The 23148-nt window shown below is 38.6% G+C and overlaps 1 protein-coding gene across 3 annotated transcripts in view; it reads right to left on the bottom strand.

The window, feature by feature from the left end:
• Positions 1 to 96: 96 nt before the first annotated feature.
• The window catches only part of LOC146766073 (uncharacterized), a 47300-nt gene continuing 24248 nt past the window's right edge, over positions 97 to 23148 (bottom strand). For all 3 annotated transcript variants that reach the window (XM_085591714.1, XM_085591713.1, XM_085591712.1), the window contains one exon: positions 97 to 21958. In XM_085591714.1, the coding sequence (XP_085447840.1) occupies positions 21885 to 21958 (74 nt within the window). In that variant the 3' untranslated portion in view covers positions 97 to 21884. The remainder of the gene's footprint in view (positions 21959 to 23148) is intronic.

The following is a 23148-nucleotide window of genomic DNA, read 5'->3' on the forward strand; positions in this document are numbered from 1 at the left end:
GTGAGTGCCGGGCTGTGTGCCGGCACCCCCGGTGTGTGCCGCACCCGGGGTGTGTGCCGGCACCCCCGATGTGTGCCGGGGTGTGTGCTGGCACCCCCGGTGTGTGCCGCACCCCCGGTGTGTGCCGCACCCCTTGTCCCGTGTCCTCGCAGCACGTGAAGAGCCCGGCTCCATCCCCCGCGATGGTCCCCGCTCCGCACTGCCAGTGTCTTTCTGGCATTGAGCGGGTGAGAACCGGCCCCAGCGCCTCGAGGTGATCCGGGCAGTGCACGGGGAGCAACGGGACTGTCCCTTCCCCTCGACACTGCTGCTAGCGCAGCCTGGCTACGGCCGGTTTGGACCGCAGATAATGCCGCCAGAAAAACGGGAACGGTTCAAGCTGTGCATCGGTATTCACATTAATTATGGAGGGGAAAGAGACAGGCACATCTTACTCATTAGAGTACCATAATTCTATTGTTGGACCATAAGACCATTGTGGTTTCAGCTATATTGTTTGTGGCATCCAGTATTTTAAGTGCTGGTCCTCTTATTTGAGTTACTTTAAATGTATCATCCGTGAAGGCTTTTATATTTTCCAAGAGACATTCAAACACCAAACAGTTCTTACAAACTTCTTGTGGATATGCCATAAAAACTCTTACCTCCACTGGAAAAACTAAGAAACTATTTCCTTATGCATCAGCAGAGGCTGCTCTTAGGACTCCCAAATCTTTGAGTAGAATTTCAGATTTTTAGAAAGTTTGCATATGGAAATGAAAAACATTTTACCATAGGGTAAATAGCTCCTACTATGAAATACATAACGTTTTAAGTAATAACGAACAACAATAAAGAATATGTAATTGAAAATAATTTTAGCTTTTTTTTTCAGTCAGTATGAGAATTGCTTTGTAACATAATGAATTAATAAGTTTCCAGAAGCATGTACCACAGGGACAGTTAAATCTGACGGTTTCATGGAATCCAGTTTATTTGTTCAAGCCTTCTAGCAATGTCCTGTTTAAAGTCATACAAGTCAAAGGCAACTGCAGGCGCTGTTCAGCCAGATGGTTGAGATGCAGCTCCTATTGCTTATTCAAGGGGAGAGAACACCAGGGGCAGGCAGAGTTCAAAATGCAACCAGAAGCTCCGATTTCTGTCTGAGCTCCCTTTGTCTGGAAACCAGGTCTCAGGGGACTGTGCTGCTTCCTGGATGAATGAAAACGTACCCACTCAAGTGCAGAGGCTCTGACTAATGCCTGGGCAGACATTGAACTCCCATCAGAATCAACAGCACATCGTGTCTTCATCACCTGGCTGATTAAAATTCTGGGTGCTGCAGTGAGCAGCACCATGCAAGCACACCAGGAACATCTCACCTGTCAACACAGGATCTTTCCAGGCCACATAAGTCAAGGAAATATTAAAGCTTACACAGAATAATGTACTAGAATTACTGCTCTACATGTAAGATTAATCAGTCCCATCTGTATTGTATTGCAGCTCATTTCTCCCAAATTTCATGTGAAGTGATATGAGAAAAGTAATGAAATAATTGTAAAATTTGGATTTAGCCTGTAGGAAAACAGTAGTCGATTGCTTTTATACAGCTTGATTCTACCCTTTATAATATGAATTATGACGGCATCCTGGGCAAATAACCACACATTACTTCAACATAAACTTCAAACTCCTGATCTTGATTTTAAAACCCACTTTACAATTCAGAGCTGATTCTAAACAGGTTTTGACTGAATGCATGACAGTGATAAAGGCTTTGCAACCTTTTAAATTCAAGCAATGTATAGCTTGAAGCTTTTGCTTAATTATAGATAGATTTTTGTCATGATCTCTTATTCAGACAAGCCGAAGAGTAACACAAGCAGCAGCAAGCAATAAACATCTGACTTTCAGAGTTCTGTAAGGTATATGATGGTGAATTGCTCATGACAACAAAAGTATTGTCCTTTATTACTCTACTGTTTCTTCTTGACAGGAGAGGTCAGTAAAACAGGAAAGAATCCCAACAAAGACACTCAGAACTGTCAGTTACTACACAATGGAGTATAAATGTGGAGGACACAGGGAAAGACAGGTATTGTCCATTGTGCTTCTTAATACCCTTAATATTTAGCTGTGGTGCTTCAGTACTTTCAGAATAAAAAGGAGGTGACTGCCCTGCCCTGCTCTGGTGCAGCCTCAGCTCCAGTCCTGTGTGCATTTTTGGGCACCACAATATAAAAAAGACATTAAGCTAATAGAGAGTGTCCAAAGGAGGTCTGGAGGATGGGGAAGGTCTGCAGGAGAGGCTGTGTGAGGAGCAGCTGAGGACACTTGGTCTGTTCAGCCTGGAGAAGAGACTCAGGGGAGACCTCAGAGCGGTCCCCAACCCCTCTGGAGGGGCAGCTCCAATCTCTGCTCCCTGTGACCAGGGACAGGACCCAAGGGAATGGCTGGAGCTGGATCAGGGCAGGGGTAGGCTGGAGATTAGGAAAAAAAAATTCACCCAGAGGTGAAAAAGTCTGGAACAGACTCCCCAGAGCAACAGCCACAGCACCAGCCCGACAAAGCTCAAGAACCATTTGGACCCTGAGGGACAGGGTGGGATTTAGGGGATTGTAAGGGCCAGGAGCTGGATTTCAATCATCCCTGTGGATCCTTTCCTTTCTATGATTCTATGACTCTATGAACTCAAACAATATGAATTACCCCATTTTACCCTACTTGCAGATTCTAAGACCTAAATTTAACACAGGTAATAATTTATTGAAACACTTCTTGTGACTGTAGGCAGCGTTTTTTCATGTTGAAGGCCATATAAATCTTCATTTTGAGAGACTGGCATACAGCAGTACATTATCATAAATAATAAATCATTAAAATTCCAAGAAAGTCTATCATTTTTACATCAATACATCACATGTTAAAGCATAAGCTAGTTGAATACTTGATCACTCAAGATTTTTAAAATAAGGATGTTTTTTTTTCCTTATGACCAAGATGATCAGCTCATAGGCACCGTGATGATATTTCACCGTAGGATAAAAGTGTATTGGGTTAGAGGGGGAAGCACAGAGAGCACAGGCAACTTACAGTTGCATTTGAGAGGTTTTTGAAACTTCTGCCTCTGTGGCTGTCAGGCAGCCTAGTGTGTCAGCAGCCACAGAATGGATTTTTAATTTTTAATTTAACTTTGACAGTTTCTATTGCCTTCAAAAGAGCTTTATTCTCTTTGGAAGCAGCACTTGTATGCTAGCTGCTCTCTGTCTTTGATGCCTAACTGGAGTGTCTAACACCAGAACTTCGGTGTCTGTGTAAAATGCATTGGGATTCTCAATAATATAAAGGGTTTATGTTTAGGATGAAGGTCTGGAATTCAGGGGATCTGACACAAATCTTTGTTCACATCTGTCTGGCCATTATCAGTAACACAACTTTGCAAAAACTTCTAAATAAATTAGGAGACTATGTCTCGTTTTTAAGGTGTAGCTTAAGCACATGAAAGGCAGTGTACAAGTGACTTTAGATCAAAGATTGGGATTTTTTTTTTTTGATACTTCAGGTTTGTTCCACTCATTATTATCCAGATATTCAATAAAATATTGGCCTAAAATATCTGAAAGGTCTGATTTAAGATAGACCTACAGATACAGGGCTTAAGTCCTTTTTATAGGTGACTTAGAAATTCCGTTCTTACTGTAATGGGAGTTAAGCATTTAATTGGCTAAAGAAATTTTCAAAAGTGCCAGTTGTTCAACTTTGTCAGTAAGAAGGGATATTTGAAAAAAAAAGTCTAATTTCTCTACATCTCCTTAGCATTTCTCAGATTATAAATTATAAATAAAAACCAGGCAAAATTTGTCTATTCCTATATATCTGTGCATCACAATGAGACTCGATGCTTATTATTTGTAACAAAGAAGTGTTTATATCAGGTAGGTTATATTAATTTATTTATTCCATTTTCTTCTAAGAAAATGCTGCTTGGGCTGCCATTTATATTTTCCAAAAGGTGAAAAAAAAAAAATATTTCATTTGTGTAATTTCCTGTCAAAATGTATCAATCCACTTCTTCCATGACAAGTTTAGCTACTTACTCTATTACCTATACTACTATTCACCAGCAATAAAGCCTAAAATTATTCAATTTTTTCAGTATTTTCTTAATACGTTGTCTGAAGTAATCAGATATTATCTGACCCTGTATTCATTCTTTAACATCAGTTTCTGACTGCATAAAAGTCCCCTGGCTACTGATTAGAGAGGTGCCACAAAACTGAACTCCAAGATTTTTAAGTATTTCCAAGAAACTTGGCATCTGGCAAATGTTACTACCAGAAAATTTAAGAGGAAGAGAGGCAATTAACCAGTTTTAGGAAAAGATATGAAACTCTGGTTTGCCAGCAGAAACTAAAAGTCACAGCACCGAGGAATATTGCAGCATGAGGGTTTTTTTCAACACACTTTAGGAGTTCTTAATATTCCCATTTTACATAGCTTTTATGGATAAAATAGAATATTAGAAGAAACCATCCATAATGAGACATTCTCCCTTTTTCTTTCCATATTCTAGGCTGGTCTATGAAAATCATAAATGAAAAATGTATTTCCTTTTAAGCCAATGGGATTTTTTCCCATTGATCTGAATAAATTCAGGATTTCTCTAGATCATTTAAATGATACATCACTTTTCTGAGAATCATTAATTTGCATGATCTTCCTCCTAGCAGAAGGACAACAAAGCTCGCAGGAAAAACTAGCTTTGTCAGAAAGATTCACTGCAGGAACTTTCAAAGCACATCAGGTACTTAAAAGAGAGCTCACTGCCTCCAGCATTCCCACACGCTGCTGGTGGCTAAAGGACAGGACCAGGAGACTTTGTGGGAATGCACACAAGCTGCCTGTCACCCTGACACTGCTCACCAACCAGCCACTGCAGGACCTATTCCCCTCCTGTACTCTACAGACATTTAGCCCAAAATGTCAGGCTTAGAAATACATCTGAGAAGTGAAATAGGTTAGTTAAATGGAGGAAAAAACCCTGAGAGCTTCACCTTTATTACTTGATGATTATTAATGCACATCTCCCTGAAACTGTGTGAATTTTGTCCAACTCCAAGAGCAAGACAAACCACAGAATCTGGCTAAAATCTGCATATATACAAAATATACTGCAATATATCAAATGCTTTTATATGTTTAGATCTGGATTTTTTTTTTTTCTCACATTTCTTTTCAAAATTCTAAGTCCACTTAGATCCAGGGTTTTGGAATACCTCATATGACACTTGTTTCTGTGGCACGTGAGAGGCATTTCCTCTCTGCAGACTCCATTAGCACCACTTCCCACATGGACTATTGCTCTCAGAGCAGGAGCTGAAACTATTAACTCCATTGCAGGTGTCTCAGTGCTCGGCACAGGAGCAGGAAAAAGTGCCTCCTGTTACATCTCCAAATACTGCAGCGTGGATAATTATTACACTCTATGTGTTGGAGGGTTTCTAGAGGCAATAAGCTTATGGCAGTCCCTTGAAATCTTTCCAGATCTGCAAACTTTAAATTCCAGTAGCAGGTGAATGGTTTCCCTGTGGCTGGCTGGGAAATTGTGTCCCTTGACCAATCGCTGTGGTGTTAGAAATGTCTTTTTTCTTTCCATGATACAGTTACATAAAGCAAAAATTTGTTTGTACCAGTCATTCATATCTCTACATGTGTGTGCAAGATACTCATACAGATTCACAGATATATGTTACATTAACTGTATTTTTTAATACAGAAATATACCCTTAGACTTAGAGCTGGAATCCACAGAATAGAATAAAATGTACCCACCTTGTGACAAAGGAAGAGAGAAAAGAATACACGAGAGAACAGAAATCCAGGACAAAAGGCAGAACATCTTTCTGTGCCTTTCCATTATAGAACATTACTATAGAAGTAGCCCAGCCTTTCATGTGGGTGAGCTCGTTTCTCAGTTCTGCCAGGAGCAGAGTGATAACCCTGAGTTCTCCCACCAGGGATTTCCCTTCTCCACTCCCTATTTCTGTATCTCGCTCTCTGACTGACAATTAGAAATGCTATTATGTCATGACCCATATGACACGTGAAATGTCAAAGCACCGGGTGTTCTGAGGTGATGTTAAGTCACCTCAGTAGGTTTCATTTCAAGTTCTAATGAGTGTGACAAAGTAATGATAACACGGAGTATATAATGATCCAAAAAGTTCTGGTAGGCCAAGGGGGGAAAAAAAGTCAGTGTCTGTGGAGGTAGTTTTTGCAAGAAACTAGAATGTGCACAGATGGAAGACTGACACAGGAAGATTACAAAATAAAGGGTTATATAACTTTAGCTAAGGATGCTGCACCACGCTTCAGACTAAATACCTGGGGCCAGATTTGATAATGAATCTGGAAATTATTTCATCTACACCAGCAGTGAGATTGTGAAGTTTTTGGGCTTCAAGAGCAGCTCCACCATTGACCCATGCAGGGTACTTCATCCCCTGGCTCAGGCAAGATTATTTGCACTGAGAGGTACTTGACTGTGAGAAGAGTTAACCAGCCCAAAAAATTGTAGGTTTTATTGTCAACAATGCATTTACCTGTCACTGTACTAACTCTATTTGGCAAGGCTGCAATCATATTTTATGTAGTTTTAATGCTTATAACAGATTTACCTTACCCCTCCTGCCTGCCACTTGCCCAGTTCAATTTTGATTTAGCCTGTTATCTTTTCATCATTTAAGGTGACAAGACCTTTGGGGAAGTGATTGGCCATTTTCTGTGTGTTTTACAGTACTCAACTAACTCCCCACTGACATTAAATACAAGTACTGAGTATTGTAATGATGTTATTCCTATCTATATTTCTATTATCTAATATCTAAGTTCACTGGTAATTTTACATTTAGTTGCTTTTCACAGTATCTTTTATGCAAGATGCTACCACAAAATGATGTCACAAACTAAATTTCTTTCTTTGCAGGCCAATGGGTATTCATTGGGAAGCATACACTGAAATAATACTGTAATAATGCAGTGTTAAAATTTTCAGTCCTTTGCATTTAAGTGCTTAGCAACATTTCAGGTATCATTAGCTAAATGGCATTAAATTTATTCATTTGTGAAACAGAGCCCACTTCAATGTTTTCAATCTCTAAGGCATGTCAAAATCTTGCAGTTGCAATTTACATAAATTAAATTTTCAAATAAAATGGAAAATATTTTGCCTATAAAATCTTAATCTTTAGCCTGTGAAAAATATTGTGGACTATGAAAGAGCAGGTTCTACATCCTTGCTGTGCCTTAGCCAGTCTGAACAAAGGTCTAATGAGTCTCTGAACAGTGTGAAAAAAATCACTGGCTGTCTGACTAGCCGACTGTAGGGCAGGAAAAATCCTATTTGTCTAGGTTTGATTGAAACTTGAGTTAACTGTCAGTGCCCACACAGACCAGAAAAATAGGATTAAAGGCCAAAGAGATATTAACAGTGGAAATGTTGTACATCTGCTTTGACAGATGATTTTTGCACTTCACAGGTTTAACTAAAGATCATTTTTGCAGCAGTTCTTATGAAGCTAAAGCCCTTCTAAATGAAATTATTAAAAAGTACTGAGGATTAATGAAATCAAAGCTCTCATAAAGCTATCCGAAATGTTGGTGGTAATGATAGGCAAAGATAAAATAGAGCACTTACATTTCAAAATAATGAGTTGTCTGTACATCAACATCCAATCAGGTTGTACAATGCTAAGGGCCTTAGTCAGCTATTTTTTCCTAACTTTGAAAATCATTAATCATACACCAAAATAATTTTTATTTGTGACTATGGGAATACAGTAATATTTTATAGACTGTGAAAATTGTAAGGATAAAAGTGAGAGAATCACCTTAGCTTGTAACATAACTTCACCCAGATACCTTCCAAAACTTATGACTCAAAGTCATTCAGTACACAGGAGCTGATGTACAGTTCTTTTTTAGTCTGGACCAATGGCAAATAATTCAGTACAGAGCCATTGAGCCACCACAGCCAAATAAGCCAAGGAATTTCTTTTCCGTTTTTTGATCTGATAACAGGCTTAGTGTCAGAGCTGCTCAAGGAAATGCTACAAATCCACAAGTGTAAGTTCAAATCCTGCTGCTGGGTATTGTGCCAAAGCCCAGGCTCAGTCAGAGCACTGGTAAAAGTGTAGGTGGCTGTTTGAGCTGGGAAGTCAAAGGCACCAGGCACAGCCTTGTGCCACAAGTTACAGGTGGGCCTGGCTTCATCTCCCATCACCCTGCTGTGGAGAGATGAGTGAGATTGTTAAAACCAGGAGATTTTAGAATCTCATCCCTGATGAATGAATAAATGAAAAATATCTTTTTTTTCTGTAAAATAGTGTTGTTGTGTCATGTTTACACAAAACACTGTATGTGAATGAATGCCCCTGACAGGAATATTCTAAAAATAAAGGGAAAAGTAAAGGGAATATTTTTAAAACCTTGTCTGACTCAGTTGCCATTGTGCAAGCCCCACTCAGAATTGTGCTCTATGAAACACTGCTTTGGGCTCAGTCACCAGACCTGCTCTCCATTTGCCAAGCTACAAGGTACAGTCAATGGAACAGTGATGAAACCAATTGCTGGGGAAACTAAAGATCTTCTAATGGTTAAAAAACTAACTGTTGTTAGAAGTTGTAATATTTCTGTTAAGTTCAAGTGTGGACTAAGTTATCAGTAAGTGATTTTTTATTTTTTCCCTGATACAAGCTCTGAATGCCTGGGGTCTATACACATACAGTGAAACCAAATGAGAACAAGTGGAAGCACTGCTGTGGAGAAGGCAGAGTGCTCATGTGAATGAGGTTCATTACAAATCAGATTTACTCCACAGTTTCCCTCCAGTTTCAGTAAAAGTAAAACTTGCATGAAAATACCATTGCTGACAGCAGCTCTGGGACTCTTAAATAAAAGGATTGATCCTTGTAGTAAGTGGAACCTGGATACAAAAGGTGTGCTGAGCAGCAACCAGAGGGCTCCAGATTATGACAAGTAGATTATCCCAGTAAGAACCACTTAAAAAGCAACCACCATCAAGACCTTTTATCTACAGCATAGGTCTCTGTGGCTTAGAAGGTTGGGCAGATTTCATAAGACACTTAGCTACATAGAGGAAATATTACAGATCAAAACTCAGAGTGTGTACCCTCACATCAACACTATTCTCCTGAGGCATAATTTTCATTTCTGCAGGTGTTTATTTTCTATTTGTTCAAAAATCATGGATAGGGCCACATAGGATACTTAAGTTCAGAGGGACTGTGTAGAAATGGGAGGTGTATTTATCTCTGAGCTGTACTCATTCAAAGCCAGTGAACACTCAGGTGAGCACAGGCCCCTGAGTTAGCCTGCCACAGTCACCAGCTCCCGGGCAGAGCTGCCCCCTGAAGCCACCAGCAATCCTTGTGCCCAAGCTAAAATCATAGCTTATGTCTCTTGGTGAGAGCTCCTAACATGGTTTATTTACCTACTGCTGTTCATTCAGAAGCACTCCAGTCTTCAAAAAATGACTCAGTATATTATAAACATTTCTCAGCAGGCGTTTAATGAACCTAAACACACAACCTAAGGAAGGCAGGGTAGCTCCAAGCTCAGCTGGGCTAGAGAAAAGGTCCCTGATTTATCTGATGCTAGCCTGGAGTATCTGAAAGCTTTTGTTGAGAGAAGTTTAAAAATTCAAGCACTACTTAAAAATGAGAAAATTATTTTGGAATACTTCACTTTGCAGAATACAAGCTGATGTACCCAAGGTGCATCACTGAGCTGTCAGAACGTTCCACACACACAGCAGAACTGCCTCTCATTAATCCACTGGTGCCACTAATGCAGCTGCTGAGGGGGCTGCTCCTGGCACACACACTGCACCTTGCACCGGGCACAGTGATGTCTCTGAGATACCCACCACCATTTTAATAGGCTATCTTGGTATTTGAAGGCCATCATAAAGCATATTAAGGGGTCATATATTTGCACATGAGCTTTCTGGAGAACAGTTCTCCGTGTTCAGCTGATATCCCTTTATATTTCCATTAATTTGTTAACTCTTCTACACACAAGTCTTACACAGAATTTATGCTCTACATGTGATTTTCTTTCTGACCATTCAGTGGTGTCCTGCACTATCAGTTATCTGTCTACTCTCCTCATCCCCACTGACTTACTCATTTTTAGAATTTCTCCCCATGTTTTTAGCGTTGCAAGTTTGAGACATCTAACTCAGTTCTTCAAAGATATGCTTCCTGTTTCTTGTTGATGGGACAAAATTTATAATACCAAATCTTCCATGTGGATGCTGTATCTTATGGAGACCATTGCTGTGCTAATAATGGTTATGCCATTATTTTTTTGGTGGACATTCCCACTTATAAAAGTGTAGGATATTTATGGAAAGGAAATGCACTAGGCAACAATGTGGGTAAAATAAGTTCAACTCAAGATTCGCTTTTGTTTAAAGTCAATTTAGTTGCACATGATATTTCTGAAGCAGTAAAGTTTTTTTAGAGTGAAGTCACTACATTTAACTGTTCAAATCACATAAATTTTTAAATTATTTTTTCTTATTTAAGGTATATTTCAATAACCCAGACAGTCCTAGTAGGTCCCTGGTAAGAATTGCATCAGTAACATCTCTGAGTGCTATGTCTGAATAAGCTGCAAGCATATCAAGACACTACTTTCTGTGGTTTTTTGTAATATATTATGCACACAGATGAAAGTGGCAAAGTTTTTAGCCTCATCAGTGAAGCCTCAGGGGGGCAGTTATGGTATAACTACATGGTCTCAACTAGATGGAATTCTTTGGCTAAAAGATGAAAAAATCCACAATTTATCCCAAGCATTATGTCTCAAGTCTATTGCTGCAGGGTTCGAGTGGATCCTGGAAACCATTTTCTGAAGCAGAAGTAAAGGGGCCACAAACAAGATTTATTAAGGAGTCCTTCTTTCACTGTCAGATTACATTTTGCCAATTTCAATTAAAACTACTCCCTTAAGAAATCCAGCTAAGGAGGGAGATTCAGGACATCAGATACTTGTTGCTCTCAAATATCAGATTTGCAAGTGAGGAAATTTAGTTTTTTGAAAAAAGAAGGAATGTATGCCATTGATGGTGAACATTTTATCACCTACACTTGTATCAGGGTGAGAAATTCTCCTTTGTCACCAGCTTCATATCAGTTCTGAAGCTCAAAGTGAAAACAAGACAAACATACAAAATTCCATTATAAAAATATATCTCTCTTTGCATAAAACACTCCTGTGATTCCACACCATTTGCAGAATTTTGTTGGTTGAATTTAACTGTACATAGTATCTCTTGACATAAGAAAGCATTTGGATTTGCTGCTTTGGACTTCAGTAAGCACAGCTCTGCTGACTTTTTTCATCAGTCAGTTCACTCACTTTGCTCTCTAAAATGAAAGGGTGGATTTATTTGGGTTGGTTTGGTCTGCAGAGCTAAGTAATCAGGTTCTTATACCCCTGTGAGTAAAACTGAAGTTCTCTCTTGTCAATAAGAAGGTGATTAGGGCTTTGAACATAGAGATAAGCTTATTACTGTTCCCAGTAATGGTTGCACAGTCTGCCCATGCACTTATAACACTTGATAGGTGTTCATCTAATCTGCTGCCAGGGACTGGGTCCAAACCCAGAGCAGATATTTTCCTATTATTTAAAACTTTAAGTACATATTAGTGCTCTAATTACTATCTACTCAGTGGCACTGGGACAGACTATTAGTTATGCAAAAGCTGTTTGTATAGAAGAAAATCCAGCAGCTTTCTTTCAAAAATATTTCATGAAATTAAATTGTTCAATTGCCAAGCATGGCTGACCTCCAAGGGTCAGTAAGGATCCTGTTTCTGCCTCTGGCTCTGTCCTACATGAATAATGTGTGCTTCCAGCTCTATCCTTGGTCTTTGGAGGGTTCCTCAGTAGTTTTCTTCCAGCAAACTTTCTTTGATAGCTTTCAAACCCATCAAATATGTATTTAATAAAAGTATTTTTCAAAATACCTGAGTGGAGATGGACAAAAGTAAATGTGTATGAAAACTCTCCCTGATGGCTCCTTTCTGTCACAGCCTGAAGAATACATACAATTAAAATTCCACACAGAGCTTCAGAGAGGTAATGACTGAGACTCATCAGACTGTATTTTAAAGTACCCAGAGGGTGAAGCAAATCCAAAGAGGAATAGGACCAAAAAAAAATGGGAATGAACATAAAACAGTTAATTAACATCAGATTTTGAATGGTGAAATGGTAGGAATTCAAAGAGCCAGCAAGTAACAGTTGCCTGGAGAAGAAGTGGTAATTTAGAGAGGAGAACTGGGAGGTGACTCAACTATACTTCTCTATTATTCGTTTTTCCTTCTCTCACTGCAGGAAATATGATAAAAACTATGACATCCAAATCACTGAGGAAAAAAAAGAATATTCATATAGCAGCAGCAGCAAAAAAAAAAAATTGTGTTGGACAGAGGAGCATATTCCCTAATCCACACCAATTTTCTCTGTTTGGGCTGTGCAGGACAGCCCTGTACAGTCACTGTCTGACTTAACAATTTGTCTTAACATTCTCATTTTCCAGCTAAATTCCCACAACTAGAACCCTTCAGTCACTTGTATATTGTACTGACATAAATCATGATTTCCAACTCTTACTTCCCAGTTCCAAATATGCCTCTGAGATCCTCGTAGCATTTAAAAGCTGTTTTTTTCACTATACACATTTTAGCATATTATGAAAGGAATAATTAGCATATCAAATACTAGAGATCAATTAGCTGCCAAAGCACCAGTCTAGACACAAGCTCCTGACACTTGTAATGAAATCAAAGCCAAGCTGGCCAAATGCTGCTGCTCCCTCAGCAGGGCTCCTCAGAGCAGCAGCAGCCAGTGTTCATTCATTACCCTCTGCAGCAGAGAGCAGAAGCTGATTATCATCTGCTCCCATTTACTGCAGTGGTTGAGCCAAACCCTAAATGAGTTCACGGATTTGGTGACTGTTTCTTGTCTGTGCCTATCGACTGCGTGGTTTTGTTCCACAATTACCACTTGGTTCCAGTAATTCCTGCACTTACTCTTGAGGTTTCTTCAGGGAGCTGCCTGCTCTTCAGCCCTCCCGTCCTGGAAAACAGAAAACTGCTGTGGACAGCCAGGGACACGCTCCTCGTGCACAATAGAGTTCAGCTCCAAAAGCTCTGCTGTGTCAAAACTCTTTGAGGTTTTGAAGGATTCTGAAGAGGGTTTAACTCATGATGATGAAGCAGGACCAGAACACTGCACTGCACAAAGTAGAGATCAAATACATTTGCCCTCAAAAGGAGCATAAGAAATTGTGAGCTTCAATGCCTTGGAATGAACAGCCTGAGGCAATACATGTCCAGAGAGCAGCAAATACAGCAAAACAGCAGCTAAGTACCTCATTCTGCAGTCTAAGTATGACCAGTTCCTCATGAGATTTTCCTATACCTTAAAAAGAGAGAGGGAATTTCTTGTAAAGGAAATATGATCAAATCTCTGCTCTAAATTCACCATATCAGATGCCTTCCAACAGCTAAGATTCTCCATTCATCACTGAAGCTTTGACTTCTTTGAAAAACTTCTTGCACTTTTGCCCTAATCACACTTCCCATTATGCAGATGGCTCAAATACTCATTTACTTCCATGGGATAATAATCTTTAACGTGCCATTATCAAATTTCTATCTGCAGATACTATTTAATGCAGAGTCATATTATATGCTCATGCATTCAGGAAAGGAAGGCAACTGGCTGGAATTTCATCCATGTTAAAACAGAGACAATTCAGGAAAGAAATTGTAGACAGTGGTTTAGCAATAAATTTATTCACATTAAAAAAGGAAAACCATGCAAAAGCTAAAGACTTGTATGGCTTGGTTTCTTTGTGACTTCCCACAAAATATTCTCCAACACAGCTTTTCATTTGCACACACCCTTTCACTTCATCTAAAGAATAAACACCATTTCAGCAGAGAAACCTTTCACTGGTTTTATATGCTTTGCTTTGAACTCTATCTCAACAGGATGCTGACAGACAATAAAACCTATTTTCTAGTCCTCAACTGATTGTTACTTTTGAAAAGAGGAATCATACAAATTGACTACTTTGGGAAAATAATTCTGTTGTCAACATTTCTTACAATGTGTAGTGCCCACAGTTTTATTCTGTTACACTGCAGACCCACCATGCCATGTATCTGAATGCTCTGCAAGTTCACTGTTAACAGTAGTTATTCCTGCTCAGAGCTATGCAAAGCAAATACACAACAGCAGCTGCCAAGAAAATCCAAGGTTAGCTCAATCTCTGCTCCTAAGATTTCACTTGGTGTTTTTTTCTGATAGGCATTACCTTTTCCACTATTAGAAAAGTCAGTGTCTGTCCCCTAAGGGATTGCTGGAACCTTATATGATTTTCAAAGGCATTATGAAGGATAGCTAATTTATACCTTTATCTTGTGTCTAAGATACACTTACATGAATCTTACACATTCAGGAAGCCAAACTGGAGGGGGTAAAGGAGTTCCTTCCTCCTGAAGGAATCTAAGTCAATGCCTTCAATTTTATGGTTAGAAATGGGGAAGAGAGTGGAGGGAAATTACACATTTTGATTTCACTTACTATGATAATTTGTGTGGATTTAATGTAATAATTATAATTCAGCTAAAACAAATTCACAAACATTATCCTAATAAGGAAACACATAAATATATTCATAATTCAGATATTAAACAAAATCATCTATTACTTGTCAAGAACTGAGAAACTCCTAAACATCTGCACTGAGCTTGTACAAAATACTACAGATTGCTAAGGATTCCCTGAATATTCATTTCATTTGTTTGTGTTTAATTTGCAGCATATGATGTTTTATGCTAGTAATTACATAAAATCAACACTTATGAACACAGATAAAGGCCTTCACAGAGCCTAGCAGAGAGCACAATACTGTGTAACAATGAAATCCATTTAAAAGCAAAAGAAAAAACACTGGCATCATTTCAGACACGTAAAGCACTCAGTACAGCTGGAAGAAGCATTTATTATTTATACCCTGGAGGCTTTTCATTCACATTTACCAACATGTTTACCATTTGGAATGAAGATAAATTAGCAAGGCAACAGCCAAAGACAATTTTTTTATCACAATAAATTTGAAATCCAGTAACATTCAGGTGAACCATTCACATCCTTCCTCCCAAGTGACTGACAGAGATGTGAGAGGTTTAGTGAGATATGCTTGGATCAAAGTGGTAGATGCTATGTCACATACAGTTTCTGGATTTGGATACATATCTGAGTTAATGCTAGAAATACATTTAAGCTTGCCAAGGCAGGTTGGTGTCATGAATAATGTATTGCATCCTACAACAGAGAACCCACCATAGAGACTTTTATAGCTATCCTTTTAATGGCTGGTCCAACATACAGAGCATGAATTTTTCACACAAAAACCTGTCTGGGGTTTTTGGGCTGTGGGTACATGACAAGTGACTGTTCAGGGCATCATCCTGAGCCAACAGTATGAAAAGTTAACAAACTTGCATGAAACCACACAGTCACTAAAATCTGACTGCATAATTTGTGTTATGTTATGCTTTTATCAAGTCACAGCAGTAAAATACCTGCACTGCAATTATGGATGGACTAGATGCACAGCAAAAAACATTTCAAGTCACTGCTGAGAACCATTCAACTCTCTGCCAGTGGAGAAAGCTGCTGAAAGCACTCTTCATCTCAACTATCCAGCCTTCACTTATTTCACACTGCAAAAATGCAAATTGTCCTGTGACCCTTAAGACAATAGTGGAATACCCACACTTTTATAAAGGAAGGTTATACTATTTGGAACAATTTCTGTATATATATTTATCAGTATATACACAGTTGCCTCCCAACCAGTGATAAGCCTCTGCTTCCCAGGCACTTCACTTTTGCCCTTAAAGCTCCCTGAATGCTGAGAACTTCTCTGTGCATGGCTCCAATTTCCCCACTCTGAGCACACTTAAAATCTAGATTGCCGAGGGGTTTATTCTCAGGGTGCGTTCAAGACATCCTGTGGCCAGAGTAACACAGAGTTGCTAAGGGTGTTTTCCCAAGATGAGTGTTCTTATGTTGATATGGGTATTTTAAATAACAGCCTGGAGATCAGAAAACTCTTCCCAGTAGTGGGAAACCCAGATTCCATTTCCTCATTATCCTGGAAGGCTGCAAACCTCATCTCCCACCATCCTAGGGAAGCTCCCAGCCTGTGCCTGCTCTGGAGGGCAGACAGCTGCCTCCTTTCCTGCACAGCAACTGCTCTGCAGCACAGAAAACACACAGGACTCACAGATCAAAGGGGAAAAGCAAACATAACACTATTACTCATACAAATTATGAAATACAAACGTAAAACTATTTTACCATTGGCTATTTATCATGCACAAACTATATGCCAGTTGGTATCCACTGAAGGAATAAAGCAACTATTTCACAGCTAATACCATTGCCAGAGCCAAAACCTGGTCCCTAATTCAGCTTATAATAAGGGATCAAATTCCTGTCGATAGAATCTCATGGTGTTGGAGCTTCTAACTTGACAACCATCTGCCTCCACAAAACCAAACTGCATATACAAAACATGCTCAGTGGGTATGAGACAGTATCTGTTTACTGATTACTATTGAATATCTTTTAAAAGAAGTAATTGTCCTGTCATTTTCTAGCTTTGATGTACTTCAGAAAAAAATTTCAACCTTCAGGCAGGGAAAAAAAAGAACACTTAATAAGGTATGGCTTACACAAATCTGATAAACACAATCCCAAAGCATCTCTTTAAAAAGTCAGAGCCTGTACTTTACAGATAACTATGCTTTTGGAAAAATATCAAATTACACTTAGGTCAAAAGCAAATCTACACTGGGCATCAGGGACTAACTTAGGAAAAAGAAAGGAAAAAAAAAGGAAATATGCATTATAAAGAGAGAACACTCAATGTCTGGCTTAATTTGTGCTCAGAAACAGTTACCCCTTTTATCCCTCCATCACACGAACAGTAGATGAAAAATTCTGCTGCCAAATATACTGTACTTATATACCATATACCCTACCTAATATGCTCTCAGAAGTGACCTGGAGCTCGCAGTGACCCAGGGCACACAGGTTTGCTCTGCAGGAAGCAGTGAGCTAGAGCAGAGCTGTAACTGGGAAAGACAACCTGACAGCCCCAGCCTGCTGTAGCACAGCAAACCTGTGTGTGACAGCTCCCAGCAGAGCTGGGTGGGCCAGGGGTGCCTGGAATGCTCTCACTGGGGCACCTGCTCCTGTCCCTGCACATGGATTCCTTCCTCACGCCCTGCCTGTGGATGTACAACCACAAATTTCACTGAAATTCATTGGCGTGGGCTCCCTGGTCCCCAGCCAGGGTGTGAGGACAAAGCATTGAATGTTCTAAACATGCTCGAGTATGAGACAAAGGTGTCACCTTTCTCTCATACACCTACACCACTTCTACATCAGGTGATGTAAGAGTTGTGACAGATGCTGGATAATTAATGCACATCAGTGTATGGGGGTCCTGAGGGGGAGGGAAGGAGACAGGGTCTGCTCAGCTGATGGGGGCTGTTAGGAGTCAACCTTGAACCTCAGGAATAAATTATGAGCTGAAGTTTTCTAAAATGTAATCAGGGGAAGTAAGCACCCAGGTTAGGAGAGTCTACACAAGTTAAAGTATTGCTCAAAATTGGAAATAACTGCATAAAAACAGGACAAAACAAGCCATAACACTGGCTTGTTTAAAATGTTATAATGTTAAAACCAAGATTGGAGCTTAACAAAGCTGAAACAGTAAACAACAAATAAGAATTTAAACTCCTCTGATTTAAGTAATACCACTGCAAGTTCTCTATTCTTCATTATGCAAACTTCTTTCCGTTGATCTGACAATTATGATTAAATGCTTCTAAGTACTCCCCAAGCTGAAATTGAGGTCATTCACAAGATTATTTCCTACTATTCAAATGACTATAGCATTAAAATAATTCAAAGCAATGTAGTGAGGCTATGAACAAGGATATGTATTCACTGATGTTAAATCAAAATGTTAATGATAGATGCTGATCATAGGTTTTCAACAATCCAATTTTATTTTATCTTTGAGGAAAACACCATGCTTCCAAACTTACTAAAAATTGCTGTGGTACAAAATCAAAAGCTGTCCCCGTGCAGAGGAAGATCTCTTCAATATTAGACATGGAGCAGAGCTGTGAAAAGTATTCCTAAAACCTGCAACCCCTCTATGATACTTCTGACACTACTGCAAGTTACAACAAATCATCTTGTCAGGGGACAAAAGGTTCAGGACTGGAATTGCTGCAGGATCATGGGCTGTCACTGAAATTTAAAGCTGCCTGCTGTGCTCTCTCAGGAGTGAGGAGCAGAGGTCACAGCTCAGCTGCTGAGGGTCCCACTGCAGCCATGCTCAACTCTGCCACAATAATACATGCCAAGCTCTTAGATCCATGTAGAATATCTCTCACAGTGAAGGAAAGGGGTTGATTTTCCAGCTTCAGGATTTTTTTATTCATCTGTAGGAAATAATAGGTGGCTGACACGTGTTGGGAGGTCTGTGCCTCTGCTTGTTTCACACTTCAGCTTCAACCACTGTTGGCAATCCAGAAGCACAAGTTTTTCATGCCAGGTTTCTTCCCCTTCTTCTCCAGATTTTGTTCTCATTGCCCACAAAAAGGCATCCTGACTGTTAAGATTATGGCAACACAAACTTCCAACATCAGTATTAAAACTCTGTAAATCTACTAAAACTCAAAGCTATTCCCAAGAGAAGGCAGCAGCTCTGAGAGCCCAAGTGAATGGATGTGCTTTGCTGCAGGGAAGCCACAAGGTGCTCAGGGCATCTCCGAGGAAGCAACAAGTTCTGAGCCCTAAAGCAAACCCTCACCAATAATCCTTTGTGAGTCAAACTTACTGATGTTAAACCTAATTCAATTCTTCTTATTCCTGCAGAATGCCAACAGGAGACAGACTGCATCTTAGACAGGTCTCAAGATACCATTTTTTCATGTTTATTCAATTTCAGTAAAATTATATACTTCCCCTAAAACAAATTGTTTTGTCAATATTTCAAAAGAGTAAATAGTGTGAGTCATACTACTCTGAGTCATCCACCTGGATATTGATTTCAGGGAAAATCATAGAGTATAAGATTAAAGATTATTAATTACTCTTGGAGGATTCATTCTCTTTTATAGTACTCAACAGCTTTTGGGAGAACATAAGTCTTGTCAGATCAAATACTCCCACTAACAGAGTGGCAGAAATTGTTAACAACATATTTCTGAGCATGTTTTAAGCTTTGAACCCAATACCACACAATTTGCTGTTTCTAAGAGACAGGAATACCCAAAAGCTAGAGGGCAACATCAAACTGGAAAATACTTTCTTCACACTACATTTCTTAGTAAGTCATTATCAATTACTTGGGGTGAAAAGCTACCTAGAGAGTGATTCCCAGGCCGTGACATGATGTATTCTTTTAATACAAATATACAATTAAATCTGATAATGTTTCCAAAAGGGTAAGGATGGATACAATGGAAAAGAGTGAACAATAACTACAAAGTTTGCTTGGTAAACTGAACTCAAAGGGCTCTTCTAAACAGCCAAATACAAGGTGTGTGATGTCAAAATTAAACATTGCTATCTTTGACTAAGGGATGTAAAGAATTGTCAAGAGTAACTATCTCAATATGAGCTACCAATTCACAAGTTCAACCAATAACTGAAATTTATTATCTGTGTTTGCAGAGAAGTGTATTGGATGGTCATTATTCTAAATGTTACTGCTTGTAAAATCTATAAGTAACAAGTGCTGCAGAAATCATTTGTGTTGAGCTTCCCTCATGTAATCTTATAATAAATTACATCAATCATAATGTTGCTGGCTGCCTATATTGACAGATCTGTAAATTGGAGCTTGTTCTTTGATGTCCCTGCAATTCTAACTTTGATACCTGAAGCATATCAGGAAAAAAAAAAATCCATATTAGACAACTATGGACTTGTCAAATTTCTCACACTTGATTTAAAACAAAGCCTCAATGGGTTTGATCAATGATGTTCTACGCTGATCCTGGACACAATTATTAACAACATCACTAGCATTTATATAAATAAACTTTCACTATGTCCCAACTAAAATTACAAACCTGTAATAATTGAAACTTAGAGAAGCCAACCCAATGTCAGCTTGCTGCAGTTTATTTTATGCCTTCACAGAGCTCATACATCACTTCTTTGTAAACACTCTGCTGGCCTTGATGCAGTGCAGCTTCTCACAGTAGAAAAACAAAAGTGTTTTTAATTATCACAATGAGAGGCATAAGTAGGGAAAAACAATGCTATTCATTAAACCTTTCCTAATTGATTTTTTACACAGTCTTTTTTAACCCAGTAAAGCGCAACCTAAAAGCTAAGTAAAACCATTATTATTCAATTTAAAGTTTACCAAAGAAGAAAATGCTGCAGAATTTGTATCAAATTAAAGAAAGTATGTACAGCTATTTTCTGGCACATTTAGGGCATAAATAGAAAGAAACATGGATTAAAAGACCATGCTCTGCAATTTGCAACCTTAAAACAGAGATGGATTGAAGAATTAGGAAAAAAAAAAGCGCTTTCAAACCTTGAAGACTGTGGTATGGAAGCATCTTTGTGGTAATGTTCCCTATTATGGTAGACATTTGGAACAAAATGAGCCTGTTCTTTTTCCTGGAAACAGCATACAATGTGCAGTAAAAATGCTTAAAAAGCAGATCAGAGTACTCTCAGATTCCATTTTAGGAAAAAGATAAAGTAATTTGTTTGCCTCTAATGGCATCTCCACTTTTTCTAATTCTATTTACTGGGATCTGCCAGAAATTATATACTCATAAACTGACTTATGAGGTGTAAGCATTTGTCTTTGCAGCAGTTCAGAAAACACAGCACTCCAGGTATCTTCAAAGCATTTCTTTTCCCTGTAACTGGATTATAATGGCTAATTTTGTTAAGAACTGATTCCCAAAATAGTGGCATTATCACTGTCATATGACAAAGATGGCACAGGGCACAGTGAAGGGAGAGGACACTCAGTGAGGCTCAGTGCACTCTGCAGAGCTTAGAAACATGAAAAATAATTGAGAAATTCTTCCTTGGACAGACCAAAATGTGTTTCCCAACTTCTGGAATCACTGAGGTTTTGCAGCATGTTTCACACACCCACCTCTGCTGAAGGATATTTAAGAAGCACTTCTCTAAGAAGTTCTAAAAATAAATAGCATAAAGTCTGAATTAATGGGAAAAGATTTTAAGGAAAGGGTAGTACAGTACACATCACATGGTATCAATAAGAAATGTTTAAATCCCATTGAATTCCAGAGAATACTGAAAGCATTTATTTCATTTGAGTAGTTCATTTGAACATATAAAAGGCAAATTAAAAGTATATAAGGGGTATCCTTAAATGGTTTCCTGGCAAAGGTAATTATCTTCAACTCCAAAATAAAACCTAAATTCCAGATTAGGTTTAATTATAGATTGAATGTGAAAGTTTAGCATCAAAGAAAAAAAAAAAAAGAAAATGGATCTAATCCAATTGCTAAGCATTAAAATGAAATTAGACAGTAAGTAATCCAAAGATTCAAAAGACAAAATGTTCACAGGAACCATTTGTCTGAGGGAAGTCTCATGCAATGAGAAGTGATGTTTGGAAGCTGATAAATGAGAAGAGGATGAGGTTTTACTGGAACAAGTATACTGAACATGAACTCCTAGCAGCAACATTAAGGAACAGCATCCCATCACACACATTTTTGCCAAATCACCTGGGATCTCACGCAGCTTTGCAGAGTGACCCTTATGTTCACTGGGTAAACTGAAACACAGAAAATGAGGTGAAATGTCAAAGCACTCAAGATGACCAGGACCAGGAAGCAATCCCTTAATTCCACTGCCTTCCAACATTTCTTACAATGCAACAACAAAAGGCTCTAAGAGGCTTCTGATGTTCAGCCTCTCTGGACAGAGTTCACTAACACAATAAATTTTATTTTTAGAAGTAGGAACATCTGGTAATAGGCTTGACAATACAAAGTATCTCACAAAATTATTGTATTTTACTACATGCTGGGAACCAGTGTTAACATTGATACAAAAAAATTTATTCCCTCTTTACATATTACCTTCCCTTCTTGTATTTCCCCTTCGTCATTATCACAAGGTACCATATTCCAAAAAAGGATCAATTCCTAAACTAAAAACACTATCACAAAATATACCTAATATAAAGTACTGGCAACTGAATAAAAACTGAGTTTTGAAAGTCTACACTGAAATTATTAAGAAATAATTTTATTCATAAAAACAGTGACCCTAAGAATTTTTTTTTAAACGAAAATCCTGTAAATATGTTATGGTCAGTTGATTATTTCGACTGATAATGAAACTGTAACTCGTGAAAATACTAATCTAATTACCTAAAAGTGGGGGGGGGAGGGGGAAAGAAGAAGAAAAAACTGTGTGGCATTAATCTTATGCAGAGATTCTAAATTATACATTTTATTATCCTACAGAGATTTATACTCCCATTATCTCTTACACCCACATAAGACAAAGCAAGTGTAAATCTGTCTTTCTCCGTGCAGAGAATTTCTTAATGCTGTAGTAGAGAGATAATTATTCTACCCCCACATCTCATAACATTGTTTTTTCAACAATCAGAAGCACTCTGAGTTAATATGAAGACAGATGTTTTGACTGAGAGCAACTATGGATGTGTGCTGAAGCTAAAAATTAAAACCCCACATAAATAAATATTGAAACATACATTAATCCCTATTCTAAGGGTGATCTTCCACCACTAAGGAAGATGCTTGGCAAGGATTATCTCTAAATATTTGCAGCAGCCAAAAGAATTACATTTCTGTACAACCTTCATGGGTTAATTTATTCAAATTGCAAAACACCCAATCCCTTCTTCTGTTAATTGTACATAGATTAGAGCTATCCCAACTGTGCCAATTCACACTCATATAAACAACAGAAATATAGGCTGAGTGCATCTAA

Source organism: Lonchura striata, chromosome 14 (assembly GCF_050655825.1).
Source record: "Lonchura striata isolate lonStrDom1 chromosome 14, ASM5065582v1, whole genome shotgun sequence".
Classification (NCBI taxonomy): Eukaryota; Metazoa; Chordata; class Aves; order Passeriformes; family Estrildidae; genus Lonchura; species Lonchura striata.